Here is a 21,382-nt window from a genome sequence, read left to right as displayed (position 1 = left end):
TCCATGTGTCCAGAAGAGGAACCAGATCTCAGTGGCAATGCTAACAACTCCCACACCCAGAAGCTGGATTCTCAGGCTTTGCAAAATACCCACTTTTTTGTATCGGCCCCTTGAGTCTGGATATCCCTTCACCTTCTGATGGATAACACACTCTGGGAGGTGAAGGAATGTAGGATCTGGCTAGGTGGTGGGTTGAGCTGGGAGGCTTCCTGTCTCCAGAGCAGGTGATCCAGGGATTCATTGCTGCTCTTTCTTTCTCTAACCCCTTGGTTCCCCACCCACCTACGTGCACACAGGAACAAAAACAAAAATGAAATGGGAGCCAAGTATATTGATTTTTATTGAACTTACTGGGCTCAAGGACAAAAATGGTGGGGAATGATAGTGGGGATAGGAAAGAGCTGGGGAGAGACTCCACACACACACACACACACACACACGCACACACACACACAAGCCAGGGAGCCTGGCCCTGAGAACTACAGCTAGAGGTACAGGTAAGCTGGGCTCTAATTGTAACCCTCTCCCTAAAGATGCTGGGGTCAAAGTGGACCACATGACAGATCCAGGGCACACATCCTTCCTTGTCCAGTTTCCAGGCTCTTCCAAAGAAGGAAGTTGCATTGGGTTGGTCCTAGGATGGGAGGAAAGTGGAAACAAAGAGGCAAAGTAGGAGAAGGAGTTTTGGAATGGGGAGGACTGGGAAGGCGCCCTCAGAGTCCCAACCTGGGCCCAATGGGAGGAGGAAGAGTTTTCACAGAAGGCGGGAGTAGGCTAGGCTTTCACAGGAGCCTGCCCAAAGTAGGGCAAGGGGTGTTGGGGTTCCTTCCTTTTGAAGGGCCTGTTGTGCATTTGACTTTAGCCAGCGGTTTCTCACCCTGGACACCGCTGTACTGGCAGCTCAGGGCCCAGTTCATGGGATGCTAGAGCCACCGTGGGTGGAAAAGGTCCCCACGTGCAGAGAAAGTTCACGCTGACCGAGAACAGGGAAGACGGGAGAGCCCTGAGGACCCTGAGAAGCTGGGCCTCCTCACGCTTGGGCTTTCCGCGTGGTAGGAGGAAGGGGTTAAATGGAGACGCTGTTCTCGATGAGGGGAGGGTCCAGGTAGTATAGGGCAGCTCCAGGCCCCCCCGCTCCGCTCCCGGATGTCTCGCGAGATCTGAGCCAGGCGGCTCTGGAAGATGGCGGTGCTCCGGAAGATGGCGGTGCTCCGGAGAGGCCTTTCCTCGGTGAAGTGCTCGTCCGGGTAGGTGTCCAGGGGCCGCTGGGAGAAAAATCAGGTGCGGGGTCAGGATGATGTTCAGGACGGGATGGAGAATAATGAAGGACCACATTTGCCAGCAAATACAGTCAAAGTGGCTTGTAAAGGCGGGCGTGACGCAGCCACGGCTACTGTAAACGCAAACCCTTCAAACCTCCAAACCACCACTCCAGCGACCTGCGCAGAGCAGCCTGGACACCCGCAGCCCACGGGGCCCTAAAAAGGTCCCTTCCTGTCCCTGGGCCACCGCTCTATGAACTAAATACAACCACATTCAGAACACACCTGAAATCAAACGTAAACACGCCCGAGCAATTATGCCCAAGGATACACCTGTTACCTCACAGTTTCACAGATGGAAACCCCTGAAGACAACCAGGTCTGAGGCATCTCCCAGTCAACCAGTGTTGCCAGCATGAGCAGCATCACCATACACTCGTGCTTTACAGCGTAGCCAATCCCAGGCAAGAAACAGCGCAGTGAACTTCAGTCAGTGCCATCCTGTGGCGGAGCAGAACTGCCCATCTGGGCTTGACCGCAGTGCACAACCAGTTCGCCATCACGGTTCCTGGGGCCAGTCTCCGAACCTGCACACACTGCTCATACAATACAACTGTTGCCAACAATCCTGTTGTTTAAAATATTCTTTGGCTTGTTTTATTGCGCCAGTGAAGCCTCGCAAAACACTGTTAAATCACAGCTTTGTTTTCTTGTCCCTGACTTTAACGACCTCTATGGTTTCACCATGAGGACAATGTTTTCCGAAATATATTTTATCAAAACTCCATAAGGGAGTTTCATCTTTTTTAAGATTTTTTTTTTTTTTGATATGGACCATTTTCAAAGTCTCCATTGAATTTGGTACAATATTGCTTCTACTTTACGCTTTTGGGTTTTTTTTGGCGGCGAGGCATGTGGGATCCCAGCTCCCCTACCAGGGATCGAACCCGCACCCCCTGCAGTGGAAGGCAAAGTCCTAACCACTGGACCACCAGAGAAGTCCCGGAAGTTTCATCTTATACTGAGTTTTTATTAGTAATGGCTGTTCTCATTTATCAAACGTTTTTTCAGCGTATACTGAGATGATTATATGGTGTTTCTTTATTGATGTAAGGAAGTGTATTGTTAGGTTGCATAAGGTTGAACCAACCTTTCATTCCTAAATTAAACTAGATTTCATCATGATGTATTATTGTTTTACTATTTACTGTTGGCCTTCACGGACTACTGATATATTTTTAAGATTGTTGTAGCTAAGTGGAATGAGTTTGTAATTTTATTTTCTTAATTACAGGTGATGTTGCAAGGGCTTTACATGGACCATCACAACGGCACAACAATTCTATAAGACAGGTACTCTTATCATTCCCACTTTACAGATAAAGAAACTGAGGCTTAGAGAGCCCGATTACATATCCAAGGTCACATAGGTGGGAAATGTGGATCTGGGACTAGAACCCTCTACCTGAGACTCACTTCTCAGGAGCACTGCCTTTGCCAGGTGCTGGTATCAGGGTTCCCAGTAAAATGATTTGGGAAGCTTCTACTTTTTTCTGCACTTTCAAGCAGTTTGAATGATTTAGGAATTATTTGTTCTTTGAAGGTTTAATAGAATGTCCATTTACAAGGAGAGGGATCAGATCTTTCACAACCTTTTTCATTTATGTATGGTTTTCACCTCTTCTGGTTTTTTTGTTTTTTAGGTTTTCTTAAAAAAATCACTTATTTCATTTAGGTTTCCAAATTTATTTGCATAAAACTAAGTATTTTCTTCTCCTTTTTAATTTTTTTTAAATTTTTTCAGTCTTCTCGAATATGTGGCTATATGCCTTTTACATTCCTGATGTTGTACATTTATGGGGTTTTTTTTTTTCTTGATTTGAATTGTTTCTGGTTTCTTTATTTTATCGGTCTTTTCAAAGAATCAGCTTTACGTCTTACTTACCAGATTGACATCTAATTTCCAAAACTATAGTGTCACTACTGATAAAGCAGAACACAGAAATATGATAGACTGGGTTCAAAGCCTACTTACTAGCTGTGACCTTGGACAGACTGCTTGGTGCCTTTGAATCTCAGTTTTCTCCCCTGTAAAATGGAGCTGCCATTTATGGAACGCTTATATGCCAGTCACTGTCTTAAGCATTTTAAATATAGCTACTTATTTATTTTGTGTTTTGAAATAGTGTACACAAGATACCTGATTTAATGACGGAGGCATGGTAGATCCTCAGAAAGTGATAGGTGCTATTATTATTGTTGTTGTTGTTGTTAGAACTTTCTGGGTTGAACTTCCCACTGGCTTATGAGAAAGGGAACTCTCCACTCTCATCATCTTGTATACCCTTCTCTCTGTACTGTGACATTGTGATTTATAATAAGAAATGTATATTTGGTCTTCCCGTGCCTAGCACAGAGCTCTTAAAACCCTTATAATTTCATTAAGTGATGGAATGTTAAAGGTGTCTTTTGTTATTCATAATAAGCCCTTTTCAACCCCACCGGAGCTTATGTTAATGAGGTGACTTCTGGAAAGCCCCTGGGGTGGCCGGTTGCCGGGAGAATCAACCTTGTGATTAGAGGGTGAGAACTTTGTTTCACCCTTGCAGCCTCAGGGGAGAGGAGAGGGACTGAAGGTTGAATGAATCCCCAATGGCCAATAATTTAATCAATCATGCCTAGGTAAGGCTGCCTCCATAAAAATCCCTCACGTACAAGTTTGGAGAGCTTTCAGGTTGCTGCACACGTGGATGTGCTGGGAGGGTGGTGGACCCAGAGAGGGCAGGGGAGCTCCGCGCCTCTTCCCCAGCACCGCGCTCTGTGAAGCTCCTCCATCGGGCTGTTCCTGAGTTGTATCCTTTTAGCATAAGCCCGTCATCTAGTCAGTAAACTTGGCTTGAGTTCTGTGAGCTGTTCTGGCAAATGATCAAAACTGAGGAGGGGGTCATAGAAACCTCTTATAGCTGGTTGGTCAGAAGCTCAGATGACAAGCTGGACTTGCGATTGGCACCTGAAGGGGGTGAGGGTGGTGGAATGGAGGAGCAGTCTTGTGGGACTGAGCCCTTGACCTGTGGGATCTGACACTATCTCCAGGTGGACAGTGTCAGAACCGAGTTAAGTCATGGGACACCCAGCTGGTTTCGGAGAACTGCTTGGGGTGGTGGGAAGCACTCACACACATTTTCTGGCTGGAAGAATCGAGTTGAGAGTATCGAGAGTACCCACAGAGTGTTCTGTGAGTAGACAAAAAGCAGAGAGAGCTTTTCCTTTATAAGGACAGAAATGGGTGTCTTCAGATCCTTGGGAGGTGGGACCAGAGAGAAGCAGCCTCCAGGGACAAGTTCCTGCATTCCCGGGCATGAGATAAGTTAAAACTTGTTAGAGAGAGAAACCCTCTGTGCCAAATGGAGGCAAGTGGGAGAGATGAGGATATCACGTAATGTCAGAAAGCTTGGGGACACGACCTGGAGGGCAGAGACATGACTGGTAACGTGGTGTGTAAATGGAGGTGATAGTAATTGGTGATTAAAGGGCTGCTCCCCTGGCCCAGCCTAACTCACAGCCTCCTTGCCGTCCTTCCTGCCTCCAGAATTGCCGCTCCCATCCATCCGCACAGCCACAGAAGCACCCTCGCTAAAACACAAATTTAGCCACGTCACCCCCAGGCTTAAACTCTTCAATGGTTCCCCTCTGTCCTGTGAACAAATACCGCACCCACACTGAGCCGTTTATGGTCCTGCAAACCCACCGACAGACTCTCACCTTCACTTGGCTTCACTTGGTAGAGTCCTTCCCTCTGCCTAGAAACTAATCCTGCCCCTCCTTTGTCTGCCAAACCCCTCCCTATCCCAGAGGTTTCATCTGAGATGTCACTTCCTCCAAGAAGCTGTCCCAGGTTTGCCCAGACTTGGTCAGGTTCCCAAGTCTGGGGCCCCATTCTCACCTCTGTCACTAGACTGTAAGCTTATGACATCAAGGTTCATAACTGCCCACCAGTGTCTGGCACATTGCAGGTTCTCAGGAAGTCCTGATTGAATGGAGGAGTTCATGAATAATTCCTACAAGACGGTGGTGCCCTTTTCCATTTTCCTGTGTGTCTCCTCAACCTGGCCACAGGATTCTTGAAGGCAGGACGTTCTCACCCAGCTTTATGAGCCTGGCGCCCAGCACTGCGTTGACACATGGGAGGGATCCAGCAGATGTGCGCTGGATATCTGGGTGAATGGATTAGTGGTTGACGGACGAGTAAGTGGTTGGATAGATGGATGGATAGGTGGATAGATTGGTAAACTGGTGAATTAGATGGAAGTTGTGCCCCGGCCACTAAACTGGTATTTGCTTCGGTGTATGTCTTTGGGGACCAACTGTCATTTCCTGAAGAAACTGAAGAACCCAAGGCAGCTCAGCAGTGAGCATAAATGCCAGCTATCGGCTCCCAAACTCCCTGGGAGAGCTGCCACCACCTCCACTGCCCAGGCCCTGCAGACTCCCCCCACCCCTAGACACCCCCCAACACACCTGATCCTTGGGCTCTTGGCTGGCCAACCAGAAGAGGAGAATGTTGCTACAGGTGGTGTTCACTTCCGGGAGGGTGTCTAGGTAACTTTTCAGGGTGGTGGTCCCCTTGGTCTGCGGTGGGGGCTGCCTCATGAATTATGGGGCACTGGGCATCCAGGCCCCAAAGTCATGCTGTGGAGACCCCACCCCAGTGGAGTTGGTTGGCCAGAGGAAGAGGACCCTCTCCCTCCTCAACATCCCTGTTCCTGCACGTGCCACCCCAGATTTTGCAGTTGGGAAATAAGGGGGTCATGGAGAGGGAAGAGAGGGAGGGGTATAAGGTTGAAAGTTCCAGAAGGGTGGCAGGAGCCTGGGTCACCCCTTGTCATTCCCCACCCAATGTTCCAAGACTGGGTGGAGTGAGTCACCTAGGAGGGAGGAAGACCCAGAGTAGAGGTCACCCGAGAAACGGGTCTTGCATTGGCCCCACACACAGAGCAGGCTGCTACTCCACTTGGCCGCGGCCCATCCGAGACAGCAGCCCCTAAGTTCCACTCCCTCCACAACCCAACTCGAGTCACCATTACAAGCTTGGACCCAGCTCCACTCCAGTCATCATCCAGCCCCAGTGCCCAGCCCTATTCATAAACCCATCACAGCTCCGACCCTCCCATGCTCTCAACCCGAACTCTGGCCTCATGTCCATTGCTGGGCCTAATGTCGCGTGACCCAGTGCCCCCCCAGGCCCGCCCTCCGCAGCCTCACCTGCCCACTGTTGACGGCGGCGTGCTGGGCGGAGCAGTTGAAGATGACTGCAGTGAGGAGCTTCACCAGCTCTCCCGGGGTGCACAGCCTGCATGGGAAGCCTGCGTGTGGGAGGAAGGGAAGAGGGTGCAGATGGAGGGGACCAGATTCCCCAGGGCTGGGGTTCACCGCAGGCAGAGAGTGAGCCGTGCGTACTGAACATGTGGCCACCACTGTCTTTAGACAAGGATTAGGGTTGGGCTGAGGTTAGGGATGGTCTTCACCAAGGTGTGGTCTCTGAAGGGGGTACTGGGACGGGACCAGAAAATGCCCAGTTGGCAGAGCTCACAACCGAAGAACCCAGTGGATTCAGCGTGACAGCCAAGCTGCCCCTCCTTGAACACCAAGGCACTTCTTTCTGCCGCCCATAGTAGTGCTTAATGACTTAATTCTGCCCAGCTCACCACGATTTGTCTGAGCGCTCAGGAGCAGATCTTCCACTGCTGGGTTTACTGGCAGAGACAGATGGCCAGAGAGGGTGCTACTTACAAGCTTGCAGTGGTAGAAGCAGAGGGAAGCTTTAAGGCCAGGGCTTGGCTCTTTGAGGAGAGGGCAGGCAGGGCAGGCTCGGCACTGGGGCTGGCGTGGTTAGGGGTGACTTTCCTGGAGGAAGAGAAGGGCCTCCCTGGGTAGAAGAATGGGTGAGCTTTGAATGGAGAAAAGAAGACAGAGGAAGGCATTTTCAAGCTCAGCCCCTGGTCCTTTTTTCTCTGTACCTTAGTGGTCTCATTCAAGACTGTGGCTTGAAGCACCTCCCACTGGCTGAGGATTCCCAAATTCACATCTCTCCTCCTCCTGGCCGCTGAACTCTGGACTCAGCAGTGGGTGTCAGCTACTACCTGATACCTCTGCCTGAGTGTCTATGAGGCATCTCAGACTTGACACCTGCCAAGCCTAATGCTTAACTCCCTACCCCGCACGCTCCCCAAACCCATCTCCCCCTCCCCCACCAGTGGTCCCACTTAGGTGCTCTCTGTCCAGGTGCTCCCGCCAAAATCCGTGCGCTGGCTCCTCTCTTTATCTCATACCGCACAAGTCAGCAAATTCTTGCAGAAACCAATCTCGTCCCATCACCTCCAGTCTCCATGCCACCCTGTCTCCAGCATCTCGCTCCTGGATGAGTCTGACTGCTTCCGCCTTTGCCCCTGATAGCCTGTTCTTCACGTGACAGCTGGAGTGAGTGATCCTTTAGAATCATAAATCCAATTAGGTCACCCCTAGCTAAAGCCCACTAAGGGCTTCCCACCTCACTTGCCTCGCCATGGCCCTGCTTGATCTGGCTCTCATTCCTTCTCCAACTTAATTTCCTTTCCTACTTTTCTCCCTCTGACTCTACTCAGCCACATGGGTCTTCTGATTCCTCAAACCCACCAGCACACTCCCACCTCAGGGCCTTTGCACTGATTCCATCTCTGCCTGTACACTCTTGCCCCGGTTATCCACAGAACTAGCTCTCTCCCTTCCTTCACATCTCTGTCAAACATCACCTCCTCAGAGACTTCCCTGGTGGCGCAGTTCCCTGCCAATGCAGGGAACATGGGTTCGAGCCTTGGTTGGGGAAGATCCCATACGCTGCAGAGCAAGTAAACCCATATGCCACAACTACTGAGCCTGTGCTCTAGAGCCTGCGAGCCACAGCTACTGAGCCCACGTGCCACAACTACTGAAGCCCACACACCTAGAGCCCCGTGCTCTCTGCAACTAGAGAAAGCCTGTGAGCAGCAACAAAGAACCAACACAGCCAAAAATAAATAAATATATAAATTTATTTTTTAAAAAAATCACCTCCTCAGAGAGGCCTTCCCTGACCACCTACCTGAAATAATCCCCCCTACCTCGACCCACTATATCCCCTGATGCTCTTTTGTTCTCCTTAGTATTCATAACCACCTGACATATTTGCTAGTTTATTATCTGTATCTCCCCACAAGAATGTTAAGCTTCATGAAGGCCAGGATTTTTGTCTGTCATGTTCACTGCTGAACCCCAGCACCTCGAACAATACTTAATAAATATTAACAGTACTTAATAAATTTTACTGGTTGAATGAAGTGAAAGCGTGAGAGGGTAGGAAGCCAGAGTGGGAAGGCACGGAGGCATAAACAACGTGAGGGAAAAGGAGCAGACTTAATTGGAGGTGAGGCTGCAGCAGTGTGCCAGGCAGGGTAGTTTCTGGGCAGTGTTTCAGAGGATTACTGGGGCAGTGGCCCCAGTAATTGAATTGGCAGGCGAGCAGCGAGAGGCTGGGAGGGGTGGGACGGGTTGAGAGGCGGCTGCCACAACGCACGAGTAGTGAGAGGACTGGGACTCGGACGGTGACAGTAGAAAATGATGGGGACAATAGGATTAGCCACCCTACTGGATGTAGGGAGAGAGGAAGACATCGGGGAACATGAGTCAAGATGGCTCCAGGGTTTGGAGTCAGGATGACAGGAAAGAGGCTGATGCAACAGAGCAGAGAGGCTTGGAGGAAGGACCAGGTGTCTGTCCTGGGAGTGTGTGGGAAATTTCTGAATGTTCTGTTCATGGTGGCTAGAATAAAAAAGCAAAGACAGACCGTCTACGGGCATTTTTCTGTAGTGCATATTGTTTGTTTTTTCCCTTTGAAATATGGAAGCAAGAGGCATGCTGACTGAGGTTAATGAATGAATGTGTTTTACCTTAAAACATGAGTCTAGAATTACTTTGGGCTGTTTGGAAGAGATGTTTGTCTATCTGAAGGATGTCCTGATGTATTAAATCAGAGACAAGTTGAATAAAGAAAGATCAGAGAGTTGATCCCGCTCTGGGTCTTGAATAGGAAACAGATAACCCCAAAGAGAAAAATAGCTGTCCCTGGAGGAGAAGCAGTCAGGATCAGGACGCCCCTGATTAATAGTAGGGGTGCAAAGCACAGGGAGGGGCTGCCCTTTAAAAGATCCAAAAGAGACCTGGCTGTCACCACCTTAACCCAGAAGTCACACTTGGCATCACTCATAGTGAGACAGCCTGACGTCACATGCCTCCCAATATGATGCGATGCAGAGAACACAGCGTCACTGGAGAAATACTCTTGCCCAAAACATTTAACCTTTAGGTATTGCTTCCGGTTGACAAAATACACAGAGGGTAGAGGAATGACATCATGAGGAAGCAATTAGATAAATTTGGAAGGTGAGACATTCTGCAGAACAACTAGTCCTAGCTTTTCAGTAGCCCTTGTGAGATGTCATGTGATTTCAGAAAGGGTGGAGGGGCCTGTGCTAAAGTGAGAGAGGCTTTAGAGTCAAAACAAACAAAGGTGTCATGTGGTCCTTGATTGGCTCCAGAATCAGCAGGATCAGCTGAGGGAGAATGGGACAAGTGAGGAAATTTGAATATGGACTGGTAAGAGGGTGATGTTGGAGATTATTGTCAATTTTGTTAAATATGATGGCAGCATTGCGGTTGTGTAGAAAAGCGGCATCGTGGGTTTGTTTGGGGTTTTTTTTGAGATGCATAGCAATTAGGGGTAAAATATGAAATGTATGTAATTTACCTTAAAAGACTTCAGCAATAAGCAAAAGCAACAGCTTAATCAAATATGGCAAGATGTTAGGAACTGTGTCTAGGTGGTGGGTAAATGGGTGTTCATTACATCATATCCTATACTTTTCTGTATGTTCAAAATTTTGTTTAAAAAAAAAAAAAAACAGCCGGGACTTCCCTGATGGTCCAGTGGTTAAGACTCCGTTCTTCCAATGCAGGGAGTGCAGGTTTAATCCCTGGTCGGGGAGCTAAGATCCCCACAGGCTGCAGAGTGGCCAAAACAAAAAACACAAAAAACCTTTGGAGCCCATTACAGGTAGGGCTACACCAGCCGTTCATTCTGTTTCCTGGTGACCTGAGACCACGCCTCCTTCCTGGGTCTCCCCCAACGGGAATTCCTCTGGGTGGCCATCAAAAGTGCTAAGTCAGCTAAAAGTCACATCCCTGCCAAGAGAAGACATCCCAGGCAGTGACAGTCTTCCACCCTCCGGCCAGGGCTGGGATGGGGAGGCGGCAGAAGGCCTGAAAGAAGTGGGAGGTTCTGAAGGACACGTCCTCCGTGGAGCAAAGGGAAGACTTTAAGGAAGGGAGGACTAAGCAAAGGAGGCCTGAGAGGGGGCCACTGGTGTTGGTGGGTCTCAGAGGCCACTCTGGCAGTGTCAGAAGAGAGGGGAGAGTTAGGGGCCAGTGACAGGTGTAAATAAGGAGGAATCAGGCAACAGCAGTACCAAGCTACTCCATGAAGCCAAAAGTGAGAGAGGTTGGGCTGGAGGGGCCACCCGGCAGGACGGGCGTAAGAGGGTATGAGAGAGGAGTCCAGAGTCCTTAGTACTTGCAGCTGGAGATGGCTCCTACCACATGATGTGACTCATCCTCAGACCTCAGCAAGCGGAGGTGAATGGGTGGTAAAGGTCGAGCAGGGACTAGACAGGCACCATGTAGTGGCTGAAAGCAAGGGCTTTGGAGATGTTGGGCGCTGGCTCTGGATCCTGCCTCTGCCACTTACTACCTGTGCAGCCTTCTGTGCCTGTTCCTTATCTGCCTGGTGGGGCTAACAACAGCATGTACTTCCAAGGCTTGTCAATGAATAAGAACTGGGTCATGGTAGGGCCAAGGGGGACGGTGGGTTTGGAGGATGGGGAGGGGATACCTGAGCTTTCCTGGCCCAGGAACTCCTGAGCAGAGATCTCTCCAACCCAGGCCTGCAGCTCCGAATCCTGCTGCACAGATGCATCACTGGGGTAATAGTAGGCCATGATTTCTGAGACAAAACTGTAGGAAAGAGATGTCCCTGCTACGGCAGTGACCTTGGGCTCCGGCCTCGCCTGAAAACCAAGGCCCAGTGCTGCTCAGGCCAGGGAGAGCCAGCTGCCCAGATTCCACTGAGAGTCCATGGGGGTTCAGTGGGGACCCCCAGATTCAGTTGGAACCCCAGTGCCCAGGCTTGCCTCAAGTCTCACCCCCACTCCAGAGAGGCCACCGAGGAGAGCCTGACATGCTGTGTCCCCTCGCCACTCAGCACCCAGGAGAAGGGAAGACCTGCCCACCTAAAGGCCCCAGCCCACACCTAGCTGTTGCTGCTGCCCTGACTCCTCTGGACGGCCCGTCCTTCCGGTCCTCTGCTCATTCACACACAGCCCAGCCCCTCCTCAGCCCATGGCTACCTGCCATTTCATAAGGAACCCCAACCGCAACTCTCACCCTTGAGGTGCCCCACGCTGGGCCTGAGGACACCTGAAACCCCCAGCATCAAGCGCCCCAGCCTGCATGAGCACACGGGTCCACCCTGCCCCTGGGCCAGATTGGCTGCAGGTCCCGGGCCCACACCTCTCAATGGCCGCCCAGACCTTCAGGCCCAGACCTTCAGGCTGTCGTCTCGGTGATGGTAGTTGGGGGTATCCAGGATGCCACGGGCTCGCAGGCTGTCTGGAAGGCAGAAATTGGTGTAGGTAAAGTGGGCCAGATCGGTGCTCATGAGGTAGAGGAGGACTTGCCTCCCGATGGACGTGACCTGAGGACAGAACACAGCTGGGCTCCCGGACCGGCCCATGCCCCACCCCAGTGCCTGGGGATGAGATTGGTCTAGTGACTCAGCAGAGGGCATTTTTTAGTTAATCGAGCAGTCCAAGACCAAGGATCAAACACCCATGAGAGCACGACATGGGCTGCGCAGGTTGCGGCCTTACTACGTGCGTAGGCGGTAATCCTTAGGTACGTGGGAACTAGAAGAATAACTGAAGGCCGGGCAGGCCGGGGCTCAGGCCGGGGTGCCTCGTCCAACTCTAGGAGCCTTTGGAACCCGAGCCCGAGGAGGTGGGGCCGGTGGGTGGGATCGAAGGAAGGGAGACAGGGTTTGTGGGCGGGGCAAGGTGCCCTCGGGAAGGAGCCCCTTGGAAGGGGCGGGCGGGGAGCCGGGAGGCCGCACCTTGTCCACAAGGCCCTCTGGTTTGAGCAGCGTGGCGTGCGACGGTGTTCACCTGCAGCGTGTAGCGAGTGTGCGGAAGCAGGAGCTGCGAGCGGGTTGAGATCACAGGAGCCGAAGGTCAGGGGAGAAGGCCGCCCCGGCCCCGCTCCCTCTGGCCCCGCCCGGGGGTCACCCAGACCTTGTAGATGGGGTGGCAGCGCGGTAGCTGACGCAGCGTGGCCACGGCGAAGGCCTCGCACAGCAAATGCGTGCACAAAAAGTGCGTGTTGTTCTCGTGCACCAGGAACTCCGAGTTGCGCACCCACGTCTTGGCCAGCAGCCAGTCCCAGTCGGAGTCAGTGGGCAGAAAAATGGGGCTGCCTGGCCCGGAGGTCTGGCTGAGCTGCGTCCAGGAATAATAAGGGGCTGAGGCTCTAGACTGCTAGTGTGCCCCTTGAGGCCCCGCCCCCGCAGCCTCGCCGCGCGCCCCCCCTCTCCCCGCAACCCCCCAGAGCCCGGCCCCAGGCTCACCTGGATGGCCAAGGGCACCAGCGCCCCCTGGGGGTTGAGCCACAACAGGCAGAGTGGGGAGGCTGCGGGCGGCCGTTTATGCAGGGGATGGGGACCTCTGCCGGGATCCAGTAGTCCGCTAGGAAGATGTGCCCCCTCTGGGGAAGTTGCACGGAGCCTTAGAGTGCTCTCCCCACCCGCGTTCTGCTTCCCTCCGTTCTCTGGCCGCTCCCACTCCAGCCTGGGTCTCAGTAATTATTGGTGCCTGCACTAAAGGCTAGTGTTGGGTACCCCACCCTTCCCAAAATGTCCGGAATGAGGTCCAGCTGAGTCGTTCGTTGTGCAGCCTCTCACCTGGCTTCCCAGCAGCTTGGACAAGCCGGCATCCTCTCCCCCTTTCCCCATACCTGGTCCTTCCTATTCTCTCAAGTGAGATGACTTCATTGTATCCAGTATCAGCAAAATCAACACAGGAGGGGAATCCACCAACCCCATCTCCAGCCTCCTGGAGGATGCCTGAGGGCTTGACTGGGCCGTCATCTCCTCCCACACCCTCGGAGTTTCTAGTTCTCAAGGATCATTCTTGCTCCTCTAGTGGTGCTGCCTTTGGCCTGTCCTAAAACAGCCTTCTTCAGGCCTCAGCACCTGGGATCTTGGAGGCCCCAGAACAGGGACAGGGCCTCCTCCTCCAGGCTGTCATGCTCACTCATACCACTTCAGCAGGCCCCATCTCACGCCTCAAGCCTGAGCCCCATCTGGCTCTCACCCATATCTGCTCTACTTAAAGGCGCAGGGCTGGGGGTCGAGGCCTGCAGGCTGGATGCAGCCATCCCACCCTTACCCTCCATACCCATCCCTTCTCCCTACTGACAACTCATCCACCTCTAGCTCTGTCTGCGGGCAGGTGCCTGGTCCCAGCGAGGGGGCCACCATGTCACTGGTGACAGGCAGCTTGCTGGGCAAGCTGGAGAGGCAGTGGAGCATGACAGGATTGACACCGTTCAGGTACTAGTATCTGAAGAAGTGGTCTTCACATCAGTGCTCAGTGACGTACTCTAGGGGACAACAGAGGGGGGCCAGTTGAGCTGGAAACTGCTTCACTAGATCATGCTCAACCCAGCCCTTTGCTCATCACCGTGGTTTAGCCTTTCCTTCCAACAATCCTATGAGAGTAGGTATAATTATATCTTCAGTTTAACACTGGACACCGAAATTCCAAGAGGTAGAGTGACTTGCTCAGTTGGGTGGCAGAGCAGGAATTTGAACCAAAGTCTGGCCCCAAAGCCCAGAACTCTTGGTGGCAGGGGTAGGGGAAGAGAGGCAAGTGCATCTGATCAGGATCAGGACTCCTAAGTGACCCGTGACCCTCTCTCTGTCCCCACTCACTTATTCTTGTCCCCTCCCAGAGGGAGGAGAGATTGGTTCCTGAGGGGAATCTGGGAGATTGCCACCAGTGAAGCCAGGAGCCCCTCCCTCTGGGATCCAGCAGTCCCCCTGAGAGGGCCAGAAGAAGGCCCTTTCCCAGGATGGGGCGGAGGGGTCTGAGTATGGGGTAGGGTGGAGGATGGACATCTCTGCCTGGCTCTGCACACCTGAGGTGAAGGTCTTGTGGCAACACATGATATTCCGGATGTCATCCAGCTTCCTCCAGGAGCCCTTACGGTCCAGCAGACCCAGAACCTTCATGCCCAGGGACCTGTGGGAGGGGAAGTGGGGGTGGGCAGGGGGGCTAGGGGCTGCCAACTGCACTGTGCCCCCAGCCTAGAGGCCTGGCGGGATCTGACGAGGTCAGCGCCCAGAGAAGAGGTACCTAACAGTCCACATGGGAGAAAAGTCTAGAGGCTACTTGAGGCTTTGTAGGGGTGACTCCACATGTGTGTGCAAAGGTGGCGTGCAGGGTGCAGACAAGTCTCCTCGTTGGTGTTTCGTCCTGCTTTCTCCAAGCTCTCAGCTTGTCACAGACCCCTCCACCCACATGACAAAGCCCCAACTGCTCAGGCTGCCTAGGAAGCTCCCCACCAGCTGATTTCTACAACGTTTCTAGCTTTTTCTCCCACCCTTTGCACTAACCAATCCAGTCACAGCCTTCTTGCTAAACATAGCCAGAGATGTACTTTGTACACTGAACCAGTAAAAGTGGGCTTGCCAACCTACGGGCCGGCACTTTTCACTTTGTGGATGTCGGTACTGTTTTAATTATTTTACAATGAGCATGTACTATTTTATAATCAGAAAAAAATGCTTGAAATGAAGTCAGCTTTCTCCCCTGTCCAGGGCTTTGTTCAAGCTGTGCCTCTTCTAGAAAACCTTCTGCTACATCTCCACCTAGTATCAAGCCTATCTGTTCTTCTGTGTGCATCTTAGATGCAAAGTCCTTCATGAAGCATGGCCTGATGGCCCCCCAAACACACGCCTTGTGTGTGTCTTTCACAAAGTACCCATGACTTCCTTCGTTCCATCGTAAACCCTTAAGTACATCACTCCCTTTATTATCCTACAGTGTACTCAAATCAGCTCCTAGTATACTGTGGGCTCCTTAGGGCCAGGACTGGGCTGTGTATGCCTGACATACCCAGTTCGTAATAATTGCTCACTAGCTAGGCCAAGTCAAGTGGAAGGGAATGGAACATAGGTTAGGAGGTTATGGCAGTTGGTCAGTAAGGTAGGCTGTGGAAGGATGCTGATGTGCCATGAAGAGTGTGGGCACCTGGAGAGGGCGCAGGGGCCTTAGTAACCTGACAAGCCCAAGGGCAGCTTCCTACGTGCTCATTAAGCCGCTCACTCCTCCTTCCATGGGTCTTTGCTGAGCGCCTGCCCGCTCAGGACCTGGGGATGGGAAAAACTGGATGGGAGCTTGGTCATTAAAGCAGAGGCTGAGGAGGCAAGAGAGAAGAAAGAACAGCCTTCCTTTTCCAAGGCCTGCCACACATGTCCTTCAGGACACCCTGCAGTCACCTCACACTAAAACCCAGTGACTCCCTCCCCTCTGTAAATGACCACATGGCTGCCAAACGCCAGCTCCTCTTCCCATGGGCCCTTCTCTGAGCCTCACACAGGCTGTCCACGTGGTCTCCTGGGCCCTCCCTTGCCTAGACCCGCATATCCATCCGGGGACCAACTCAGGTGACTCTACCTTCCGGGATGCTCCCCTGGTCCCTTAGCCCTGCCAGGGCCTCTCAGCGGGTCCTTGTCCTGAAGCCTGAGCCCCCGTGTCTGCCTGTGCACCCCAATCCACTGTGGACACACTCAAGCTCCACACTCCGCCTCACCTCTGCATCCCCTCCCACTAGTGCTTCTCCAGAAGAACCGTTCTGGCACCAAAGCCCAGAACACGAGGATCCGGCTCCTCGCCCTGGCCTCCTCTGGGCCTCCTAATGCAGCCCCTGCGCAGATGGCCGAGCCCTGCACTCCTCCTGCCATACTGACCTGGGTCTGCCCAGAGCCCACCCGCTCTCCCCTCACTGATCCTCCCCCCCCCCGCCCCCCGCCCAAAGCTTCAATCCCACGTGTCTCCCCAGCAACCACCTCCTGAGCCCCGCTGACCCGCCTCCTCTGTGCACTAGATGTCAGCTGTACCCCCTCCAGCCACATCACACTCACAGCCTCAGACTTGAGCTGCTTGTGACCCCTCCGATTGCTGATTAACTGTGCTGCACGTCTCCCGAGGGAGACTGTGAGTTCCTCCTGGCCAAAACTCTATCCTAATACTACTCAGTAACCTCTATTGAGAGATTATTTTGTGCTGGATGTTAGCACATTAAAGTCTCCCCCACACCTATGAGGTAGATATGAATATTATTTTCATTTTACAAATGAGAAAACGGTTTAGAGGCTGAGTGAAAATCAAGGTCATAAAGCTAGAAAGTTTTGGTCTGGAAATTGAACCTGAGGTGGCCTGACCACCTCCTTAAATCTTAAGGGCTGGGCCTCTCTGGTCCTACTCAACATGGTCCCACCAACAGTGCCTGGGACCATGCTCTGCTCTGAGTAGGTGCTCAATTAATTCTATTGATTTGAGGAATGGAAAGAGAAGGGATAATTAAGAGCAAAGAGGTGGTGATGGGGAGCTAGAGAATGGAGTTGCTTAAAGAGAGAGCGGAGACGGGGTGGTGGGACAGGGAGAGGGGAGACTGGGGACAAGGAGAGGGGAGACTGGAGACAGGGAGATGGGAAACTGGGGGCAGAGACATGGATGTGCATCAAAGGGACAGAGGCTGAAGGAAGAGTGAGCAGGAGTGCGGAGAGGGCAGTGGCCTCACGCAGGGATGGCGTTGAAGAGCAGCGAGCTTGTCTTGGTGGCCGAGTAGCGAATATTGGGTTCCATGGACAGCAAGGACGGGATGTCAGTTTTCATGGGAAAGCCAGGCAGGTACCTATTCCCACTGCTGGGGAGTGGAGGGAGCAGAAAGACAGAAACCAGTCAGAGGGACCTGCAGCCCACTCCCCTTAATTCCTCTCCTCTCTCCTCCCCCAGAATCCCCAGGCCTCCCCTCACTCCAGGCTCCTCCCCTGCCCTCTCCCCTCCTCTCTGCCAGACCCCAGGGACCATCCCCACCCATTCTTCTCCAGACACTTGAATTAAACTGCGTTTGTCACCGATGCTGCTTTCCAGGCCGCCCACCCAGTCCTCACAACAGACCCTTCACTCCCCTCCAGCTTCTTCCCCAAATCTCAGTTCACCCTCACCTGTCGCCCTGGTCTGCACAAGGCACCCTCTTGATCAAAGCAAATTTCTTATCTGACTCCACCTCCTCAAAGCTGCTGACGTCTACAATGCCCGGGAAGCCAGGGGCAGGCGTAGACTTTCCAGCTTCCAGGGGAAAGAGGTCAGAGGTGGCAAGTGAAGCTTAGGGTAAACAGGAACCTTAGCTTTCAAAGATATGACTTTAAAACTCCCAGAAACCACCCATTTTCTGGGTAGATGACAAAGAATTAAAGTTGTTTTTTTTTTTCCTGAAGGCACTAAGCTTCAGATCAGGGTAGCATTTGAGGATGACATGAATGTCCACACTGGTTTAGAGTTGGGTTTGTGTTGAGATCAAGATCATGGCTGGTTTGGGGGTGAGGCTGAGGATGGGCTGAAGTTGGTCAATCCTAGGGTCATGTCTGGTATCTGGGTCACATCAGGACAGCTGGGGTTGAGTGTGGGTTCATTGATGTTGTTGGGACAATTGTCAGTACTGGCATTTTGGGTCTGGGCTCAGGGTCAATATTAGATTAAGGTTAGGTTTAAATGAGGGTCGTGATCAGAGCTGGGCCGCCAAAGTTGGAATTGAGTTTAGAGTTAGTACCAGTCTGATTAAGGATGAGGTCAGATTAAGATAGCAAAGAGGTCAAATTAGGCCACCCTCACCGGTAGCATTCCTGTCGGGCCTGGAGTTCCCATTTCCTGTGATCCAGAAGGAGGGGAAGGGAGTCCTGACAAATAGTTCTTGCCGTGAGAAATGAAAATTACTCATTGGTAAGTCTCTTGTCAAATGACACCTCCTCCAGCATGCCTGTCCTGAACCCCCCAAACCTTGAACCCCATCCCTCAGTGACACGGATGTCCCACATTCTTTGTGCATTCATCAGTAGAAGGGATTCAGGACAACCTCACCCCCAGATTAGAACAATCTTCCTAGTTGTTTGCATGTTTGGCTCCTTGGGGGCAGAAGACACGTCGTATTCATTTTGTGTATTCCCAGCATCCAGCATGGTGCCTGGCACCGTGCATATAATATGCACTTGACAAAGGACTGATGAACGAGTATATTTTGTGAAGTGATGGGTGGATGTGCTGTGATGACAGATGGGGATTCAGAGTGAAGTCTATGAGTAACTCACAGTACTAGCAAGGGTGATGTTCACTCGCTTCACCTTGACCTAGAACATCATCTCTCATGCCTAAGACTCATCTCCACGCTCGGACTCGCCTTAGTCTTGCCTCTGCAGATGAGAGAGCTGCTCAGGAGATATGGGGGTCCAGGGGCTGAAGGACCTTCAGCCCAGCAACCTTGAAACGTCCCCCAAATTCAAGAAAGAATCTGAACAGCCCCTCACAGGGACTTCATCCATACCAGAAAAGCCAGTGGTAGTGGCCAGGGCCTCTCCAGCTAAATTCTCTAAACATTCAGGGCTTCTCCCCCTGTTGAAATTCAGTAACTCAGCTTGCAGGTTAATTCCTCTCAGAGGAATTGGCTCTGGGGAAGGGCAGAGGGTGTCAGTGGTGAGCACACATATCTGTGTGTTTGTGTGTGTGTTTCTGAGTGGTGTGAGTGTATGTACGTGTGTGTGTGCCTAGTCTCTGTGTGTCTGGGGGGTGGTGGGTAAATACTGCCCAGAAAGCCCCTGCATTTCAGGGCGTTAGAGGCTTATATTTTCAGAAAGCACCTACTTGGGAGCCCTGAGTTCCAGTTACCCTAATTCCAGCCCTATTCCCTACACCCTGGGCTCTTGTGAGAGCTCCCCCTGATCCCAGCAGATGTCTTCTGCAGCCCAGACCAGCCCCTGCCTCTGGCCCGCCTGTTCCTTGTCGAAGCTCTATGGTGCAGTAGCCCTCAATCCACTGATAGCAGGGAAAGTGGCAAAGAGTACCACCAGGGGTAGTGATGCAGATACGGCTGCAGTACCAGGAGTCCTTGGGGAAGAAAGCGTAGCGCTCCTTGTGGAGCCGCAGCAGCAAGAGCTCACCCAGCTCCTCTGAGCAGCGTACCTTTTACTTCTGCACCTGGGGGGCAAGAGAGCAAGCAGTTGAGAGGCAAGGAACTGCCAACGTCATCCTTGCACCTTGAAAAGTGCGACTACACCGACACCTAGTCTGACATATAAACCCGAGCTGACCGTAACCCATGTGGTGCCTTTGCATGAATTAGAAAAAGGCATCCTTCATCCAGGCAGTAGCAGCCACGGCGCTGCAGGAGTCCTGTGTGAGCAGAGTGGATTCTGGATCTCCCTAGCCTCCCTGGAGCCCTCACCTTATGTAGGCCAGCAGCAAACAATCCTGGGGCCTGGCAGAGGCAGGTGGACCCCTTCCAGAGAAGAGGAAACCCAGGCTCAAAGAGGGCAAGCGCCTTCCCCAAAGCCCACCTTCAGTTACTGGAGGAGGAGCTAGGAAGCCAGTGGAATTCTCCGGAGCCACTGCCCAGGGCTCCTTCTCCACAGCCCTGCCTGGATAGGGTTTATCATCCCCAGAAAAGACAAGACCAGAATAGGGGTAGTGATGAGGTCAGGACCGGCATCCTGAGTTCTGCAGGATTTGATGAGCTCTGGAGGAAAGACCCTCTCCTCCTTCAGGGTCTCCTGTCCGCTCTGCTCCTCGGGGTGGCTCCTCCCTCTCTCCAGGGGCGAAGCCACTGCCCATGTGATCCAGCCGCCGCTTGGGGCTCTCACCACATGTGCCCACCAGTGTGACAAAAATGTTGTCCAGTGTGCCGGCCATCAGGTAGGGAGCAGTGCCCACACACACGCGGTACACGGCCCTGATGGGAGGGAAGGAAGGATGCCCCTGGCAGCCGGCCTGGAGGAGGTGAGCCGCAGGCCAGGCATGGCTGGGCTGCTGAGCCGCTGTGTCAGAGCCTGGGGGTCAGGATAGGCCTTTGAGGAAAAGTCCAGCTGTCTCTGGGATGCTCTAGGGCTCACTCGCTGGCTCGCTGGCTCCAGAAGCTCTCTGTTGTTGCTAGCTGAGGGCTCCCTCTTCCCGCCCACAGCCTTTCGCCCTAATAGTTGTTTGTTTGCATCTGGCACAGCCGGTCCCTCTGACTGGCAGGACCGGGTTCACCCAGATGATTGTCAGGAGCCCGGGTCCCACTGGGAAGGGAAGGACCAGATGCCGAGAGGGAGACAGGGATTAGGTGATGCCTGTATGACTGGGACACTGATCTGCTCCTGGTCAGGGGCCGACTGATGCCCTGGGGCCCTTGTCCACCCACTCCCCAACTTCCCCCAAGACTCTTTCATCCTCTCTCTCAGCCAGAACTGGCCACAGGGCACCCGCATTCCTACTTGTGAATCATCCATGTGAATCACTATACACAAGTGAGCCGTAAATCACACGTGACTACAGCCACACGCGAGTCGGACACGCATCTCTGCACACTGCACAGGGGTCAGAAACAGCCCTCCTGTCACCTCCTAAACTCGGCACCACCACCCGCAAGCCCGGCCCTCTTGTGTCCCCGGTCCTTGGCACGCCCGATCTCAGTCTCTCGCTTGGAATAGGGCCGGTCTGGGGACCGAAGTGGTCTCCGGGCGCACAGCATCTGAAGGCCCCATGTGGCCTTCTTTCCGCTCCGGGCCGCCCTTGGCCTTGGGGCGGTAGGCGGGAGAGCCCAGGTGCGTGGGGTGCCTGGGGTCTCGGTCATCCGGACTGGGAGGAAACCTCTCCTCGAGGGAAGCCCGCGGCCGGCAGCGCCCCCGT

The 21,382-nt window shown here is 52.9% G+C and overlaps 1 protein-coding gene across 1 annotated transcript; it reads right to left on the bottom strand.

Moving 5' to 3' along the window:
* Nucleotides 1-328: 328 nt before the first annotated feature.
* Nucleotides 329-21,326, bottom strand: LOC101321831 (hydroperoxide isomerase ALOXE3). Its single transcript, XM_073797916.1, is given in 21 exon segments — nucleotides 329-1,123; nucleotides 1,125-1,265; nucleotides 5,781-5,951; nucleotides 6,525-6,625; nucleotides 11,221-11,342; nucleotides 11,898-11,938; nucleotides 11,941-12,081; nucleotides 12,496-12,529; nucleotides 12,531-12,580; nucleotides 12,674-12,877; nucleotides 13,006-13,073; nucleotides 13,076-13,142; nucleotides 13,867-14,039; nucleotides 14,577-14,680; nucleotides 17,244-17,369; nucleotides 17,671-17,780; nucleotides 17,782-17,794; nucleotides 18,338-18,415; nucleotides 19,485-19,697; nucleotides 20,304-20,541; nucleotides 21,110-21,326. Coding segments are annotated over 21 exon segments (2,469 nt in total). The 3' UTR covers nucleotides 329-1,066.
* Nucleotides 21,327-21,382: the final 56 nt, after the last annotated feature.

Source organism: Tursiops truncatus, chromosome 20 (assembly GCF_011762595.2).
Source record: "Tursiops truncatus isolate mTurTru1 chromosome 20, mTurTru1.mat.Y, whole genome shotgun sequence".
In the NCBI taxonomy this organism is placed as follows: Eukaryota; Metazoa; Chordata; class Mammalia; order Artiodactyla; family Delphinidae; genus Tursiops; species Tursiops truncatus.
The sequence above is the reverse complement of the archived record's forward strand: the minus strand, read 5'-3'. Positions and strand labels throughout refer to the sequence as shown.